The 20,688-nt window shown below is 33.9% G+C and overlaps 1 protein-coding gene across 2 annotated transcripts in view; it reads left to right on the top strand.

Annotated features, from left to right (window-relative positions):
* LOC108567140 (titin homolog) overlaps nt 1-19,542 on the top strand; it is a 36,859-nt gene extending 17,317 nt beyond the window's left edge. For both annotated transcript variants that reach the window (XM_017927437.1, XM_017927436.1), the window contains exons 4-7: nt 10,199-12,499; nt 12,592-12,696; nt 12,761-17,396; nt 17,462-19,542. In XM_017927437.1, coding sequence (XP_017782926.1) covers nt 10,201-12,499; nt 12,592-12,696; nt 12,761-17,396; nt 17,462-19,052 — 8,631 coding nt within the window. In that variant the 5' untranslated portion in view covers nt 10,199-10,200 and the 3' untranslated portion in view covers nt 19,053-19,542. The remainder of the gene's footprint in view (nt 1-10,198; nt 12,500-12,591; nt 12,697-12,760; nt 17,397-17,461) is intronic.
* Nucleotides 19,543-20,688: the final 1,146 nt, after the last annotated feature.

A 20,688-nucleotide genomic window follows, 5' to 3' on the forward strand; every position in this document is an offset into this window, starting at 1 on the left:
CTCTCTTCGTTCCACACGAATCGATTCCTCGGGCAGCCCAAGCGCGTATAAACGTCGGAAAAGGGAATGGAAATTATTCGCTTTTCTCGCGTAGAAATAGCCCGCAATTCTTGATACCATGGTACAATTTTTTTTGTTTTGTCCCTTTTTTATTTTATACTGTACATATTTTTTTTGTTCGCGTCCCTCTGCACTTCTTATTTTGTTTCTTTCCGTGCCCTTTGTTTTATTCGCGCCTTTCGCACCACGACGACGTCTTTTGTGTGCTCGGAATAAGGAAAAGAACGTTTATCTCGCTTTTATGACGAACTATATTAGTATGGTAAAGATCAAAGATGCAATTAGTATTTCGGGAGTTGGCATTTCTAATGAAGAACAATTCCTAGTAATAAATAATAAAGCTTCGATAATTCACGTAAGTGTACATATTAGTGCAGCAATTAATGTAGTAGTTTTAGTGTTTTTTTTAACGAAGTTTACTTAATGAATCCTGCTTTTACCGCAACCTATTTTACCAGGCATTAGGTTATATTTAGTAATACATAAATAGTTCTCCGTGGTAATGGTACTTATTTTACGGTAATTCTGAAATGTAGGAATCTTCTAGTAATGCAATTATCTCTTTGAATTAATGTTATCCATTATTGATAATTAAAATGTATTAGCTGATTTGAATATTCTATTTCTTAGCCATTTAGAATTATATTAAATATTTGAAAAAAATAATCAATTTAGATAGTCTTGATTTATCTTAATTACTTGATCTTTCATAAACAGTGTAAAAAAACAATTTCTACATTGTTCATAGAATTATTTGTAAAAAAAAGTTATTACCAAAAATAAATCATATATAAGTATAAATTATTTAACAAAATAAAAATTATGTATATTAAGCATAAGATTATCAATGATTTCAAAGAATATATAATATATTTTAATTAAGATTCAAATTGTTGAAGACCTTGATTACAAAATTGTTTGATTCTTTCGACTATCGGCGAAGTGTTTCTACTAGTTATAATGATTTTAGTTTTATTTTAAATGAAATAATTTTGTACAAATTTTATGCAATAATTAGAATAACATTAATAATTAATTCATTTTTATTAATTATAAAAAAATCATGCAAATTGATATTAAATAATATTAGTTTATTTGGAAAATAAGTATTGTATGAAACATAAAATTGATTTAAGTTTGTTTAACGTGAGATTAAGTAAGTTAAACTAAGTTTAACTCAATCATGTAATCATCGTGTAAAATTTCTGATTATCCTAACATTAATTTAAACAAGTTATATTTAACATTGAAACTATTTCTTTTTAATTATATAATACATTAGTTTGTATTTTATGTTTTGTTAATAAACGTTCAATGAAATAATTAACAAAAAATTGATGAAAACAGTATTTGTGGTGAATACGGAAACTTAAATATAGTCTGAATTCAATAACGAAACATGCAATACAGTAATTTTAAGAGAAATTATGTAACGAGTTTAACATGCATTAAGTTATATCAAATGATTTAATTAGAAATAATCGACAGTTTGCATTAATTATATTAGTAATATCAAATAGTTCATTACGTTTATTATAATAATTAGTTATATATTTAATTTGATGAGAAGTTAGTAACAATTTGGTGAATTATCATTTCATTTTTAATGGCGAATTAAAGCCAAATGAATGAAACCACAACAAAATTTGAGCACACACTACATTCTCCAAATATTTAAATTTCTTTATCTTATATGGGTCCATTCTATCTATTATTATTTCTGAGAAAATTACTGGAATGTGACGACACTGCTTTTTCGAGCGTTCATTTTGAATAATTTCATTTTTCAAAGTATACATTACAAATGTAAAATTAAAATAGTACCAATTCATTGCTTAACTGACAACTATTATTCCATTCTAATTATCAATTTGTACATCAATTTGTACATTATAATTTAAGAAATTTTAATTTGATGAAACTGTTTAAAATTGAGATCTATACTATTAGTATACAATGATTTGCAGCACTATTCTCTTACATTATTAATATATAGAAATACATTGTGCGATTTGAAAAATTAAAATGGTACTAGTCACCAATTCATTGCTTAACTTTCAACCATTATCATATTCAAAATATCGATTTGAAAATTTGTTAATTTAAAAAATTTGAATTTAAAGCAATTGTTTAAAATTTTGATCTGTACTATTGGCATATAATGATTTGCAGCACTATTCTCTTACATTATTACATAAGAAATGTATGGTGCGATTTGAAAAACTGAAATGGTACTGATCACCAATTCATTGTTTAACTTTCAACCATTATCGTGTTCAAAATATCCATTTGTAAATTTGTTAATTTAAAAAAATTGAATTTAAAGCAATTGTTTAAAATTTAGATTTGTCCTATTGGTATATAATAATTTGCAGTATTATTCTCTTGCATTATTACATAAGTAATGCATGGTGCGATTTGAAAAATTGAATAAGTACTGGTCACCAATTCATGCTTTAACTTTCAACCATTATCATCTTCAAAATATCCATTTGTAAATTGTTAATTTAAAAAATTTGAATTTAAAGCAATTGTTTAAAATTTAGATCTGTACTATTGTTATATAATGATTTGCAGCACTATTCTCTTGCATTATTACATAAGAAATTATGGTGCGATTTGAAAAATTACTTATAATTAGACACATGCCAGGCCACTCGGATAAATAGGAGCTGTTTAAATAGTCTTTTCGACTTATCGATTGGAGAGTGTTTGGCCATTAGAGTGCTGTCCTACATCCGCAGTAGAAATGTGTGACTTCTATATTTAATTATGACTTGCTGCGTCCACGAACTTCGGTCTTAATTAAATATCCAAAGAACACGTTTCCTCGGAGATGTAGGATGGCGAGATGGATGCTCTCCGAACGGCCACATTTGTTGGATTCGCCCTGTATATACTTGGCTTCGCCTCCATTACATAGCAGGGATGGATCGCATTTCCAACCCTCCTCCATGCTTGTCCCCGAGCCCAGTTCTCTCTCTCTATCTTTCACTCTCTTTCTTTCTCTCTCTCGTCGTCGGTTGAATTTCATCTCGCATTACCGTTGTAGTAACTCCAGAAAACTGGAGACCGTGCGGTGGCAAAAATTCTTTTATTAACGCAAGTGAGGCAAAATATATTTCAAGATAACCACCTCCTTTTAGTCTTTCTCTCTCAATGTTCTTCATCATTTCCTTTATTATTTTTTTTTGCCAAAAACGCTTTGTTTCGAAAATAAATAAGGTCAGCACTTCAGTTAATGAGTAACTAATGAATTGTGTGTTTAAATTTCATTTGATAATTGCTCCCTCTTCAGTGCTGGGTTTCACGCTTCACGTCAATATTCCAAAAAAAAACGCATGTTCATAATCATTTATTTCACATTAATTAAAAACAATTAGCAAAATTTACCAATAAAAAAGGTTTGTTTAATCTTTTAAAACCGGACTAATCGCATAAATTTGAGAGAGAAAAAAACGATAAAAATATATTTAGTTCAATTTATTTGAAAAATTCCAAACCGTACTATAGTGAATCCGCACTGATCGAAGACGTGCTATGCCAGCCAGATATTGCTGTAATTACTTTCTAGAAATAAGGTAACGTGAAACTGGATCTATGTGGCAATTCTAGTTTGCTTCATTAAAGCTACTATGTAATTATTATTCATTTAAATGTTATCTTCTTAATTGCTCTTCGGAGAAGTGTTTTTTTTTTGTCTTCGGATAAGTCGTGAGGAATATGTAGTTCGGAGTTTCATTTTGAGCTAATGCTACTTCTCGCTTTAATAATTTGCACGACAATATCAATATTTTAACAAACTGTATTGATTTGCTTTGTAGATTTAAGTCATGCACGGAATTTTAATTGTAATGTTGTTACATTCCACCTTCATCAAGACTGCATGCATACCAAATACATGAAATTTGCTGTACGCATATTTTCTAAATATTAATAAACTAAATGTTCATTTTAAAATACAGTTGGGACGTTTTGAAGCGAAAAATAAAATTAAAGCATTTATATAATCATAATAATAATCTTTCTGCATGAATTGCGGAATATTTATTTACAATTTTTAATGAAAATTTATTGTATTTTCAATTACATTTAGTAATTTTTAAGGAAACCAAATGTAATTGAAAATTACTATTACTATTAAATGTTCATATGATTCAGTAAAAAAAACTGTATTTTCATTGTAATTACTACTTAAACTTATATATACATAAGTAAAGAAGATACGGTTGAATATTTTAGATAAGACATGAATGCTAACTCAATTACTTGACCATTGTAAATAAACATAGATATAACAAAAACACTGAGATTAATTTTAATGTTATAATTTCATATTAATAATATTTATATTTAATGATTAACTACGAATGAGTTAGTAAACATGCGAATGGGAAATACAAATAAGTTTACATTTCTACGAGTCACAATTAAATGAATTATTAGTGTAATTACATCACAGTTTATGTAATTTATGACGTAAACTAGTATTTAAAATCCTTGTAATAGCAAAAAAAAAACGTTAAGTTGATACAATGTAATAATATTGGATGATCATTAAAACAAAATTGAACGTGACAAGATGTATTATGTTTCATGCTGAATTAGAATATACTTTGTAAGGTTTTAATCTTTTTGTTGTAGACGTTTTGTTGCCTAGCGCTTTCCATCACAAATTTAGAATTTGTATGTTGTAAATGTTTTTCTTGGAAGGTTTCTTTTATACCTGATCATTGACCACGAAGTTCTTCAGCTTATGTGATTATGAGTGAGCTTTAAGCCTTGTTACACGTTTCACTGCAGTGATAATTTGTTTTTTTAAGTTTATTTCAAATGGTCACCTATCCGTTGTTTAACTTTTGTAATCTATCAAACGTTACCTGATACTAATATACTAATTATGAGAATTTTAACAGGTGATAATTTATTCTGATTGGTAATTTAATGTTTCCATGGAATTTAGGATATTTTCAAATCTTTTGAGGTATTTTAGCAGATGTTTGTCACATTTGCATCTTAGGTAATAGGATTATAGGAATTGAAAGTTTTTTTTTCATGATAAATTCAGTTGGTTCATATTTCAGAGCGTTTAAATTTGTCTAAGCTTTATACAACAGCAAAGAATGTAGCTTTTACATGAACTCATTTGGGATAATACTAATACCAAGGGGCTATTGATCTGCAACTAAAGAGGATATGTCTAGGTTCAACATACATGAATCGATATTACCCTCAAACACGAAATCAACGAATCCCCCGATGCGTTTTTTAATTCAAATTAAACAATGCTATTATTTTAATGAACATCATTAATTTTCTTATAGATTTATATGAAATTTTCCGATTTTTTTTTCGTGAAGATTTTGTGAAAATGTTCAGAAAGATCGGAGTTTCTGCGTCTGTACATGTATGCAAATATTTATAGCAGAATAAACTGTTCGGAGTTTGTAACGTCGGGAGTTTTAAATGCTCCTCTCCTCCGGTTCGTTGGCTTCCCCCCTTTTGCCCGACACTCTCCTCCCCGCGCGCTGCTCATTCGTATCGCTTTTCATTTACACCACTACCTCCTGCACAGCTAAATGAGTTACATAACTCGCGAACTATACATTAGTATCATTACTTATTATTATTATATTCTGCATGTGCTGCGCCGAAGGGGGAACTATGAATGATGAAACGCCGAAACATACACAGACAGACACGAACTAACGTATATGCATTTATAAACGCAAGCGACAAAAATACTTTTCACGTTTCCTCCACCTTCGACTTACGACATAATGGCCGATTCATATGCAGAATTCTGTGAATTACTGCTTATTCAATTCCTCGTTATGGAATGCAATATACCATTTTCTAAAAAGAATACTTTATTTTACACGACTGAAGCGAGGATTCCTGCCAATTAGGTCACCAAATACAGATTATATTGGTTGAGTATCTGTAGCTTATGACCTAAACTCAACTTACTCTAATTCACAAACAATTCTTCATTTATAATAATAATTCATTTACAAAACTATCAGCCATTTCCTCTTTATAGTGAAAAATATTTATAAAAATGAAATAGAGAAAAATCATATTTCTTTTATAAAATATTCTATTTTTAAATCAATGCTTTTGAAGACCTTTCATAGATTCAGATAAATATTCATTTCTAATTACAGTTAATTAAAACTTCAGTACTTGATGAATATTTACGATTTTTTTTTCAAACAATTCTTCATTTTATCATAATTAATGTTTTTTTGCAGTAATTGATGGGAATTTGTATCCTCTTTACATTTTACTTCAAATCATACTTGACAAAAATTACTATATTTAATAAACAATAAGTTTTTATTAACATCAGCAAATTCATAATTAAAATTTATATTTTAATAAATGTATAAAGGAATACCTACAATTAAGAAATTAGTGCAGTAAATACTAAAAAAATGTTATTGTCTGCAATTTCCTCATTTTAGTTAACAATAGTTTGGAATGTTTCTAAAAATGAAATAGAGAAAAACTATACTTCTTTTACAAAATTTTACTTTTATAACTTCAGTATTTGATGACTTTTATCAAATCTCTTAAAGTGTTAATTTATATATATATATATATATATAAGTTTGTTGGAAATTTCTATTTGCTTTTTTATTCACTTAAAAAATCCGCGAAATCTCATGATTTAGGAATGTTTAATTAATATGAATTCAATCAGTTTATGCAATCACGTTACATTGTTCTGACGGAAATTGATTATATTTCTTCTGCGAAAATGAGTCCTTTTGTTTTCGATTTCATCATTGAAACGATGCGTTTGCAATGTTTGTTTTCACCATTTTCCAAATAACTTTCCTCGCGCAACTGCTTCAAAGATTGATGATTGCACAAACATGATTGTACACCAAACATGATCAGCAGCCAATTTCCAATAAATTGAACCCTGTATACGCACCAACGCCTATTGTCTTTCAAAGGCAATTTCTAATTATAATGTTGTCCGACACTAAGCCTCTATTAAAGGGCTGGTGGTGGCCACGTGCACGCAACATCCTTTATTTGATGCGACTACATAGTTCATCATGGTAGTTGAAATGCGAAAGCAGATGTGTAATTATAATTGTGGGGAAACGAAGGAATTCATTTTGAAAAAGTGCGAAGAAATATTGAAACTTCGCTATAATATTCACAATATAAAGGTTATTCAGAATGTTGAATTGCAAATTATGATCGTTGAGTAAATATTTAAATGAAAAGGGGGAAGTTGAAAGAAACGATGGGAGTCTAAAGCTTAATACCGCTTGAAGACTTTCAATGACTAAGGGACATGTAATTAATTCCATACGTGCGTATATACTATATATACAGAGTGTTTCAGTTTGTTCTGAAATCGTTAGAGGGTTATGAACCAAACAAGAGATGATAATAACATCATGTAAAATGAATTATTCATTGAATTTTATTTTTCTTTAAATTTATTTTTGAGAGCTTTCAATTCTATGTTAATCAACAATCATGAATAATCCGAAAATCTATTTTCATTCCTTAAGACATTAATCTTGAGTCGTTGCATAATTATGCATTAAAGTATACACATTATTCTGATTGTTTAATGAATTGATTTAAATAGAAATCATGAAATTATATATAATATTATGATTGTTAAATGAATTGATATAAATAGTTGTTTTCATGCACGTTTATGAATGACCATCACCATGGCAACCTTCATCCGGTTTAAACCTAAATACATATCAATTTAGGTGCGTGAATATTCCCTCTTTTCATTAAACTATGCATTAATTGCTTACTATTGAAATTAATTTTAGTATTTCATGAAATAATTTACAATAATTAATTTAATAGATATTAATACTCCTTGAATTAACGTGATTATCTAATAAAATTTGTTATGTCTTTTACTTATTTTTAAGTTAAAGAATTGGGTTAAAGAAACGCCAATGAAGCAGCATATGATTTATGAATTGAATGAATATTGCATACATTACAACAATTCAAGGTTTTAGGACATTTAGATTTGCATTTATACACATACAAAACGCGTTTATGAAATAAAATATGAATATTTATTTATGAAAAATTTCCTCCAAATTACGTAAATCTCTTAAAATATGTAAATTTCTTAAAATTTAAAGAAATTCTAATTCTCATTCGGCATTTATTTATTCATAAACGCTTGGTAAATCGTAAACAGAAAAATGATAATACTTTTTATTACTATTTTATCTAATTATGTATATTTATTTACATTGTTATTTTTAGAAGATCAAAATATAGTTAACTAAATCATACAAAAACAACAATGTAAAAGCTATGATTTATATACAAAATAAAATGAAAGCTCTAAAATTAGCTTCTTCGTAGGTTGAAATACTTTGTGAAGAGATTTATGATTGAAAAAACGTCGATGTTCGTTTCTGATATAACATTCAGTTTATTATCCTTTTTCCATTTGTTCATAAATTATTCAGTGCGTGTTACAAAAAGATTAGTTCTAAGGATAACCAGATAAACTCTTTGTTAACAAAAGCTTGGGAATTCGAATTTATTTAGTTCTTTCAATTATAAAGATGGGACAATTTGTAACGAACATTTTACATTTTCTTTAATCTTATCTTATTAGTCCACTAATTATTTACTTTGTTTGTTTCTATTTCGTTAAATGTATATAAAACTTCATAAAATATTTTCTAAGAAAAACTTTAAAAAAATCAGTTAATTTTAAATTCAAGGACAACGTTGGATATTGAACAGTTTTGTTCTAACATTAGGAATACAACATTCCTTAAGTGGTTTCGTGTTGCGTTTGATTTAGATAATGAATAGCTTTTATTATTTGCAGTTAATGGTTGAAGCTAATTGTAAAATTTGTTTTTTTTATTCGTTCTAATCGCCAAGTTTGAGGCGGTGAAAGGGATATTGTAAACTATATGCCCGCTGCATTTTTCTCATTCACGTTTAATGTGGCTATTTGTATTCCACTTTGTGTCCCGAATATCCGTTTGAATGTTGCCTCTATCTGTTGGGCTCCGGCCATATTACCAAACATAAATATCAACTAACAGCCCCTCGTCTATCCTTCTACAACTGGGAGAAAGTCGAAAAAAAGAATAAGAAAGATGCAAACCCTTGTCAGAAATTCACCCTTGCACGCAAGAAACATATAAAATATGAATAAGGATGTTTCAGAATTAATGTTGAACATATTGTGGTTACGATGTGATTTTAAGAATGGAATAAACAGAGAAATCAAGTATATGCTAAAAGTTTCACAGTAATATCAGTAAAATTACGTAATTATATTTTGAGAAAACTGCTTTGAAATTATGCTTCCTGTTACATAAGGGTTACATGCAAATAATGTTGTAAGAATTGGCACTATCTTCTGCATAATTGTATACTTCTCGATTTTTTTTTGCAACATAATAGCTAATAAATAAAATGAAATCTAATTATTGAATAGTAAATCTTTTTTATGATTTTCCACGCATACTTGATTCTGTAGTGCTAATAAACAATTTGATTTAAGGTTGGTCACTACCTACATATTATTTAATAATTAGTTATGTTATCTTTTCATTGTTTTATTTGTTCATTTCACATGTAAAAACTATTGTATTACAATAATACTATCATAATAAAAAAAAATCAGTATCATTATTATTTTTAAAGGAAATATATGATTCATAGTTAAGAAATGATTTACTTAATTTCTTATATATATACTGTTCGTAATGCTTTTAGAATCCCTAAAACGTGAATACTTTAATAACTCGTGGAAGGGATAGACAGGCTTGTCAAAATGAATTCGAAAGTTTCAAATTTAAATGGAATTTCCTTGGATAATGAAATTTTATTGCTGCATTTCCGAAACCGTAAAAATTTCGTATACCCTCGTATTATATGTTTCTTTTCCTTGTTTAGTTGGATTTTAGTGGTGGTAACAGGGTGGGAGCACCTGTTCCGAGCGGTAGGGGTGGGGGTACAGAGTGGGGCCAAAATCAATAGAGGGTGTAAAACTCGTTTTTGGCAAAAATCTTATAGCGAATAATAAAAATTAAAGTGGATATTAAGAATGCTAGCAAGACTTCACGTTCGTTTTATTTTATTTTCGTTTTATTTGTTCCAGAGATGGTAAATAACGAGATGTCGGAGGAATTGGAGGCTGGGGAAGGGAGCGTCGGGGAGGAGAGTTCATCGAATGTGCTTCAGTCGGCGGCCGATCTGAAGGCGCCATCGCCCGTGCTGGCCAAAGAGACGATGGCGGAAAGTCAGCCCTTAAACGAGGATGAAGACGCCGAGAGCGTTAGACTGAGTCCGACTAGTCTATTCTGTAGTCTGCCTTTGAACAGGGACGTGCAAAGTATCATCGATACCTTTCCAAAGACTGAAGCCGAAAGGGCAGCCGCCGGCGGCAAGAAGACACGGAAGATTCCTTGCCTCTATTGTGACCGCACTTTCGTGGCCGACAATCTTCGCCAGAAGCACATCGAGAGGTGCCACTCCATTAAGCAGGCCAGGAGGTCGAGCTCGAGGATCCAGCAGACGTCCACCACCTCGACATCATGCCTGTTCTGTCACAAACTTGTGTCGACCGATCAGGAGTTGGAGGACCTTTTCGATCATTTGGCCACGGAACATGCGGATAAATACTTCGGGTGCTTGCGGTGCAAGGAGCGCTTCACTCAGCTGACGCACCTCGAGGAACACAACGAGGAAGCACACGGCATTAAACGCGAAATCAAAGTGCAATCGTTCGAAGAACCAAGTGACCTGACAGTGAGTACTGGTAGTGCAATTATCGATAGTGTAATAAAGACGAGACACAAAAGCAAAATTAAATTGGAGCCAGAAGCATCGGATAACAAGCAGATCGTGAAGAAACTTTCACCATCACCATCATCTTCATCGTCATCAACATCTAAAGTTGCGCTAAGTCAAAAGGACTTGCGCGGCAAGCGGATCGCACTGAAGAGTACAAAATTAGGAATTAAGCGAAGCACCCGTCTACAGAACAAAGTGATCCCAGCGAAGCCGAAGAAGAAACCCAAGGAAAAGCCAGCCGAGGAGCCGAAACCAGAACCCAAGGTACCACCGAATGAGAATCCATATCCCACGTTCGACGCATTCTTCAGAGTCAAGAAGATCACCGACCACTCAATTGACAACTTGCGTATTACCTCTTTAACGTTTAACGACGTATTTGATCAGGCTTTCTTCACTAGGATCAAATGTAACATCCGCGAAAATCTTCTCAACCACATTGATGGAAAACTGTTTAATAATGAAGAATCCGAAAGTCGCATTTCAAACTTCGAGAAAACTCAACCGGAACAACAGGCGACCGAAAATTTTGGTTGCGAGATATCTTTAAATGCCGCTACTCCTGCACCCAGTCTTCTTACAACTCAGTTCGGAGAAGATCCCGAGTCTCAGATAGAATACGGCTCTAAAGCCTCCAAGAAGAAAACCACACCGAAAAAGGATGAGGTTCATTACAAATACTTCACGCGCAGAAAATATCAGGCCAGCATTTTGGAAAGCAAAGAGAACAGGGACTTGTCGAAGCTGGACATGTGGACGCAATATGTGATAAAAAACAGGCAACAGCAAATCATAGAAAAGACGAAAAGTGACAAAGAAAAGCAAGAGTACAAGAAAGGCGACGAATTTAAAGCCAAGTTTCAGAACGACGAGTTGAACAAGATCTTGGATCGACGTGGACCGTTCGAGGATCTCAAAGAAGAGGTGAGCAAGAAAGCGGCGCTCGAGGGAAATTTCAATCCGGAAGCACAGTCCGATGTTAGCTGCATCTTGGAGGAAATACTCGGTGACGTATTTGGAAATCCGGCTGAAGACGTTGAAATTAAGACGGAACTGACGGACGCGGAAATCCCGAGCTATCTCAATTTACGGAAGGCCACCAATGAAAGTTTCATCGATAGAAGTGATAAGATTACATTGATCTGCTCGTCGCAGGAAACGGAAAACTTCGAGGCGCCAGAAATAGCGCCCCGCGACAAGAACTCTCTCGTCGAGTTAACAGGAGAGTGGGCTAGGTCCAGGCTTTACATATGCGCCGCTTGTGGTCTCAAATGCGAAACCATCCGTTTGCTGCTGGACCACAAGAACTGCATCCATTCCAACGTGTGGTGTCAGCACTACGAGTTCGTCGGCAACCAGGGCAAGTTTTACAAGCACCTCAGCATACCAGGTCTCGGAAAAATGGATTATTTGGAGGCTAACTCCACCTACAAAGTGTGGAAGCGGAGCGAAGCCCGAACATGCACCAAATGTAACAAACAGTGTAACAGCTTGGGCGAATTGCATCGGCACATTCTGGAATGTGGCGAGGACTGGAGCTGGATGCTGGTGCGGAAAAAATGCAAATATCGACCGTTCGGCGCGAAAACTAGAAAAAAACGGAGAGGTAATAAAAGGACAAGTGCACCCAACACTTTATTCATAGCTTTTAAAATAGACATGCTGGACATCATAAAACTAATTATCATTTTTTATTAGGGCTATTCAAGAGGATCATTAATAAAGAAAAAGTCACATCCGACGTGAATCGTGAAAAGAAACCGTGCAAGAAAATAGAAGGGCCCAGAGTCAAACCGAGCGACGGTAATTAAACTCCACAGTAAGATGAAACTATAGTAATTAATTTAATTTTTGTTTGTTTCTTTAGCCGAGACTATTCAAAGGATGTTGGCGAATTTACCGGCAAAGAGGGCCACACGGAAGATAATGAGCTTGAAGGACGGATTTCCCAAAGCGAAGAAGACAACAAAACCTGATAAAGAAGCATCTCTGGCACACAAGACTTTGTCAGCTAGAACCGACTTGCTAGTTCAGGAAAGTGAGAAAATAATGAAACGGAAGTTAGTAGTGAAAGCGAAGACGGGAATGAAGTGCAATCCCGTTGGCAATCGGAGGAAGTCAATGAGGAATCTGAATAAAGTGATTTCAAGCAAGGTTATGGACAATAGTGGTGCATTAATGGTGAAGAGGAAGTTGAAAAACGCCATGCAGCAACGGAAATCTAGGCGGGCCGCGTTAAGTTCGTCGTCGCAGGATCAAGTTGTCGATGAAACTGAGCAGAGTACAAATAGTGTAGTTAAAACATTAAAGCGTAGTGTAATCAAAGAGAAATTTGATTTCTCTGAACCTGCAGAACCGACGTCACCGGTTAAAAAGAAGGTCTGCACGAAAAATAAAATCAAAGATACTCTAATTCGAACGTTAAGTTTGCGTAAAAAGAAGGATGACGTTGAAGCTGGAAAACCGAAGGAGGAAGCAACAACCACGACGAAGAGAAAATCTAAATTTGAAGCGCTGAAAAATGTTGTCAAGAAAATGAAGTTCACAAAGAAGTCTTCGAAGCCGCCGATCATAGATAATCATTTTTTAGAAGTAGAAAGCGATGTGGTTGCGCCTGACAATGAAGTTGCTGAAAATGATGATAAAAGTGATAAAAGCTCCGATGTCCATGCTCCGCCGACATTTCCAGACCCAGAAGAACCCAAACCATCAGAGTCGAAGTTATTTCATGGTGAGAATAGACCTGAAGTAAAAGTTGAGCCGATTGAAATAATAACCAAGCCGCCGAAACAGAAACCTTGCAAGAGACCAAAGGGCTTGAACGCTTGCATTGCAATGCTGACAAGTAAACTTCAAAAAGACGAATGGAAAACGAAAGATGATGACAGCAGTACTCCAAAATTATCGGAGGAAGAGATAGCGAAACCGAAAGTGGAACAACCATCATTGGAAAAGGTGCCATCTATTGCTGATGAAGTTCTCAAGAATGTAGAGCCTAGTGAATTGGAGCAAGCCAAATTAGAGAATATTCAACCAATCAAAGTAATAGAAGAAAGTTTCATTGCTACTCCAACTGAAGAGCATCAAATCAAACAAGACACTATTCTTAAATCTCAGGAGATCTCTTTGGATAATGTCGTCGACATAATAAAATGTATGAAAAATTTGAAAGAACCTGAAATTACCAAGCAATCGCAGAAAATCGGATCTATGAGGCGGAGGCAACCTAAGCAAAAAGCAGTTGAGCCAATAAAAGATAAATTGAATGATGCCATACTAATTGAAGATAATCCAATTGAACCAACGAACGAACCTGTGCGAAAAATTGGACAAATTCGCGAAGTTCCCAAAAGAAGAACTAGCATCCAGGAAGTCAAAAATAAAGATTTGAGTGTAATCAGGGAAGAACCGGAAGGACATTTGAATTCGTTCGAAGAAGATATTGAATTGGAAACGAAGGAACTTCCTAAATTGTTTGAAACCATGTTCAGTCTAGGACCGAAACAACCGTTCGAAGTTAAAAAGATACCTAAACCATTCGAAGTTAAAATGGTTCACTGCGAATACAAAAAACCGAAGAATTTCATACTGGAAGTTCCAAAACGAAATTCTTCGTGGTTCAGTTTTGCAAATCCCACAGAACGTCCAGAGACAAACAACGTTGAGACATTTAGTTCCAATTCGAAGGTTAGCGAATTAAAATCGTTCTTCGAGGCTAAAAGTGCGCCAATGGTTGAGCTAAAGATACCCACTGTACGAAGACAATTTGAAACAGCTAAGCAGCCTGTCAATTGGTTGTTAGATAATAACCAGGCAAGCAGTTGGAGTAGAATTAATTTCGACATCAAGAAGAGCTTAACAGTTGCCGACGTACTGCCTTTACCAGTTGCTAATGTCATACCTCTACCAGTTACTGAAGTAATGCCACTACCAGTTGCTAATATAATACCTTTACCAGTTGCAAAAATTATACCTCTACCAATTGCTGAAGTGATTCCACTTCCAGTTGCTGAAGTAACGCCTCTACCAGTTGCTGATGCAATTCCACTGCCAGTTGCTAATGTAGTAACACTGCCAGTTCTTGAAAATAATCGGTTACTTGAAACTCATTTCGATGATATCTCAGAACCTCCAAGCGTGAAGTCTATAGATGAAAATATTGAATCAATATCGGATGATGTATCTGATTCCGAAAATTCGGTTATTATAATTGATGCACTAAATAATTTGGAAAATAATATTACAGAAAATTCAGAATGTATGATTATGGAGAATAAGAGTATATATGAAAATTTTGAGAATATTATAAAGAAGATTATACCGGAAAGTTCAGTGATGCAATCTTCATGTGATATTTCAAAGAATTTGAACCAGAAGCACACACCAACAAGTTCAGAAAGTAAGATAATTAATAGTTCGTTTGAAAATTCTGAGAGCGTGGCATTAAATAAAATATCGGAAATTTCGCAATGTTTCATCATGAAGCAGGTACCAGAATATTCAGAAACAATACCAATAAAGAATATATCAGAAAATTTAGAGTTACAAATTGACAATAAAAATCTGGAAGATTTTGAAGAGGATAATCCAATAATCTCGGAAACTATAATTGCTAGGAATGTATCAGAAATTACGGAGCCAACGATAGAGAATAATTTATCAGAAATTGCAATAACGAACCAACCTGAATTGATCGAAAATAAAATTGAATTTGAGCTGGTCAAATCTGATACAGATTCAGAGGATGAGTTGCCTTTATCTGTGTTAGCTAAAGTATCAAAGACTGAGAAGAAAAATGAGTTTGTTCCAGAAGTATCTAAAGATAAATCTATGTATGAGGCTATCTCCGTATATGATTTCGATGAAGCACAGGATGAAACCAGAGATGTAATTAATCACATAGTTAGTGATAATTCAAAAGAAAATATTGAGGATGAGCAGAGTCCAAAGCGAAATAAAAAGAAAACTAAGAAGGATACTGCAGAATTGACACCAGTTGAAAACTTCCTAACACCATTGAAGGAGAACAAAAATATGGAAGTGAACAGTGATTCCTATCTTCAAACTCCCGATTTAGATGATTCAGTGATATTGAATAAGTTGTCGAATAAAATGAAGATGAAGCGCGGCAAAAAAGCGAAGGTCGTGAAAAAATTGGAAAACGAACCGGCAGAAAGTAGTTACTGTGATATTTGTAATAAGAAGTTTGTGAGGGCAGACGGATTGAATAAGCATAAAAGGACATTAACGCATATCGCTAAATTGTCAGAGATAGAAGCAAGAGAAGCTGCGGAGAAGGCGATGCTAAAAGAATTGGAACAAATAGAACATGTCGAGCCGGAAAAAGATGAAGTTCAAGAACAGCCGATCGAAGAATTGCCGACGGAAATCGAAGAAATTCCAAATGATATGTACGAAAATTTAAGCGAAGCTGAAGAACCTGAGCCTGAGATGGAAGAAAAATTAATCGAAGTTGAGATGGAGAAGGTACGGATAGAAGGCGCGTTAATATCAACTCCATTCCCATTGAATGCGACCACAAATGACACTTTGCACTTGGCCAACATTATCAACGACGTTTTAAGTAGTCCTGAACCGACACCGGAACTTCCCAAGCGTTGTAAGAGCTTAGGAGAACGCAAGAGTTTCGATTCCGACTCGATATATAATCAACCTAGTTTTACGAAGATTCCCAATAACTTGGAGCATCATCTTTCCATACTGGAGAACATTATTGAAGAGAATCAGGCTAGTTTCCAGTACATTGATGAAATATCTGTCTCCTCGAACAAATCCGAGCAACGTTGTCCTTCCGATATGAGTCTGGTCAGTGACATCAAACCGGACGATTCCAATATTATTACATTTACCCACAACACCAACATCGTGACTAGTTTAATGCATACCGATGGTAATTTTGTAAAACCGACGCAGTACGAAGAAATCAGTGAGGACACGCGGACTTTCGAGGAACAGAGGGCAAGGAAAGCATTGAATCGTGATGAGGAGCTATTTTTGGAGTGCTGCAGTTTGCTGAAGAGTAGTTCGGAAGTCAGCAATTTCAGCAAGAAATCTTCGCACGCAATCTCTTTGGTAAACACTTACAAACCGGACGACGAGTGGCTAGAACCAAAGCAGCAACAGAGTTATCCTAAAGATGATTTTTTATCAGAAGATTCTTGCCCAAACACACCCATCGGCGAGAATTACGATGATTTCTCGAACTCGAATACAATTAAAACCGACTGGAATACAAAGCTGAAAGAACAAGAGTTTGAAGATATCTCCATGGACTCGATTTCTAATAGATCTAACAGCAATTTCGTCTCCAATGGTTTCAATAATTGTTTTGACGATGATAAAAATAATGACTTCAGTAGGGAAAGCAAAGAGTTTGACGATACTAATACGAGTTCTGAATTCAAGAGGAACATTGACGCCAAATTCAATGGTCTCATAGTCGAAGCAATGAAAAACGAGCAATTGGTTAAAGAACTGAACAGGTAAGAATTAGTTTATGTTTGAATGTATGTAGGTTATATTAATATTGAATATTTTTGTGTTTCAGGAAACCCGAAGTGACACAGACGTCGATAATTGACTACGTGATACCTTTATCTAAGAGGATCGATAGTAATGATTCGTTGACTAATGATAGCAAGAAGATGTTAACGAAGGGCGCGATGAAGGTTTTCGAAGGGTTGAAAGTGTCCATTCCCACCGAAGACTTGGATATGAACGAGGTGCTGAATTGCAGTCCGAAATCGAAGCGGTTGGAAATAGAAAGTAGCGAGATCATGAAGGAAGATAAATCGAAGCCGAAGAATAACATGAAAAAGTTCGGAAATAAGCTCGGGTTAAAGGTGACGAAGAAACGGTCGAGTAAAGTTAAGAAAAGCCAAGAGGAGAAGGAGGAGAACAAAGTGCATGACATATATGATTTCGAAGAGACTCAAGATAACACGGATTTGTTCGTTCCCAACAATTTGACTACGTTCAGAAAGCAAAACATCGACATTAAAGATCCAGAAGTTATCGACAAGGATTTGGTGGATACGGATACTGAGAGCAATAACCATTTCATCGATTCCTTCAGTTACGAGGCGCCATCGGTGTCTTCGTTTTCAACAGAAACTGAATCCAGTGCTTCCATAAACAAAGGAAACGGTGTACAGAACATTACTAAGAAGAAGTGCGTGATCATGGGTAGGATATTTAAGAATGCGTTTAAGCCGAAACCTGACGAAATCAAGGATTTGGAGGATACCAATGATAATTATGTGATAAGTTGTCCCGAATTGGAGGTGCCGGTGCCTAAGGTTACGCCGAAGCGTTTAACCGAAGCGGAAATGGATTTGCTCTTCGATAAGTTGCTGGAGGATAACTTGGATGGTAAACAAGAGCCCAAAGTGAAAACGAGCTGCAAGAACAGTGTCGCTGCTAGTTGTACAAAGAAGAAGCGATCGCGAAAATTAAGCGAATCCAGCGATGACGATTTTAATTTGGGCAAGAACCCGAAGAAGCGCGCCGCTCGGAAAAGGACGAAAGATGATGGTATCAACTTGGAGCAGGAACTGAAGGAGTGCATGGGTGTGGCTGGAAGAAAGAGCCAGAGAAAATGCACGAGCGGAAAGCAAAATGTATTGATGGAGGTGTGGAGCTCGGATGATTCGGATTTCGAGTTGAAGATGAAGCGATCTTTGGAACAATCTGCAGCTGAAGTTAAAGTGATCAAAGAACCGCCCCCTAAACAAGTGGAACACCAACAACAACCGCCAATACATCCGGAAGTGATCCAGGATATAATCAAAGACGCCAACGATGCCATCAAGAAGCGTAAAAAGAAGTCCAGCAGCGCAAGGACGAAAAGTATGTCCGCTGCTGGCAGTGCAGAGTCCACTCTGGCTTCCAACAGGAGAAAGAGGTCAGCAGCGGAGACACTGTATTATTGGTCTTCGTCGAGCGACGATGAATCTCAGAATATGATCGAAGTGAAATCGTTGCGAGACGAGGACGACGACGACAGACCCATGCAGCACGGTTGGATCGTCGGAGATTCCCCTAAGAAATTGGTGACGATGCTGGCGCAGGCCAAAGGGAAGAAGCTCGATTCCGCCAAGTGTGTTAAGGAACAAAACAAGAAGAGGACTACGATTTAAGTTTTAAGGTGTAAATAAGAAGCGGCGTGTAAATATCTAGTGTACATAGTTTGCATTTAATAATATATAAATATGGATAACGATAAATGAACAAAAAAAAAACGGTAAAACAAAATGATAAAAAATATATTTTATACATAGTAGCTTCGAAGGAAAATGATAAAAGAATTAGTACAATTTTAGAATGTATACAAATTAATTGCTGAGACCCTTTTAATGTACGAATGAAGAAAGAAACAAACATTAATTATGTATAGCAGATTTAAGGATTTTACGTTTCGTTGGTTTTCGTATTCGTACGCGAACGCATTAGAGTTTTTGTTTATTATTATTATTATTATCATGATTATAATACATTCGTTTATTTTTTGGGGCCTAAACGAAATATGAATGAGATCGAGCGTGAGGAAATGCCATGTATCGTCTAATTATTTGTGATTATTCTTTCTTTGCATCATTTGTGATTTTTGTTTATTATTAATTTTCAAGAAAACTTCCTTTTTTTTATATGTATAAATAATGAATATATATTAAAGAGAATGTTATATTAACATTAATACCAGATGAATATTTTCTTCTTTTCTTTTTGTTAGAAAAGTATTTTCTTTGTATGTAACACATAAAAACACACACAGAATAGGCGACTAAACGTTGTGATTGTATTTTTCTCAATTTAGCGTAATTTACTTTTCAGTGGCAGCACCAGATTCTTTACAATTTTCTTGTATGTTTTCCATCTCATTTCAACTTGGGTTAAATCTCTATTGACACAAACAAATCAAACACATCTTTGTTTTCTGTTTTTCTTTATTTGTTGTTCGCTATTCACTGCCAGATTGTGCCTTCGACGGATCACACAAGTTGAGAATTTGTCTCATGATATGATTTCAATTACGAGTAGTTTTCATTTCAGTCTGATTATATATATATATTATTTTTTTTGTTTGCGTTTTGTAAATAGTATCGAGTGGAGAGAAGATAATTGTTATATTGTACTGTGCATATTAGATCTATATATATATATATATTTTGGGAGCAAATATAAGTAATTCATTTTTAGTTTTGTTTTTGTCCTTCGTTTCTCTGATTACTATTATTAATTTTTTTTTATTACTTACTTACATTTTGAAAGCATTGTAAATTTCACATATTGTACTTGTGAGAGTAATTTTTAATTAATAAATCCCCAATTTCAGATTGTCTCTTACATTTCGTGGTGTTCATTTTCATTATTCTTTTATAGCGATTTTTTTCTATTTACATTACTTTAGGTTTGGTAACAGTAGTGTAGCATGTTTCGTACATGCTTTGAAGAACTTCTGTTGTAACGAATATGAACGGTGTTTAATCAATTGCTAGTGTTGAACATTCTGCACTATTCTTAGCAATGCATTTAAGATCTTTGTAAACGTCCTTGATATTCCGGATTTTAGTTTAGAGAATTAAATTTTATAAAATGCAGTTTCAAAAGAATATAATCAGGACATTTACAATAAAACTTAAACGTATTCATGATTAATATTAGCAAAAACACTTGCTTAGGCACAAAAAGAAACAACATTTTGAATCCAATAATCACCAATATTTGATAAATAGATTTCGATTATTTTAGAAATTAGTCTAAGATTATTATCAT

The sequence above is a fragment of the Nicrophorus vespilloides genome, unplaced genomic scaffold (genome assembly GCF_001412225.1).
Source record: "Nicrophorus vespilloides isolate i.1.1-1 unplaced genomic scaffold, Nicve_v1.0, whole genome shotgun sequence".
Taxonomy (NCBI): Eukaryota; Metazoa; Arthropoda; class Insecta; order Coleoptera; family Silphidae; genus Nicrophorus; species Nicrophorus vespilloides.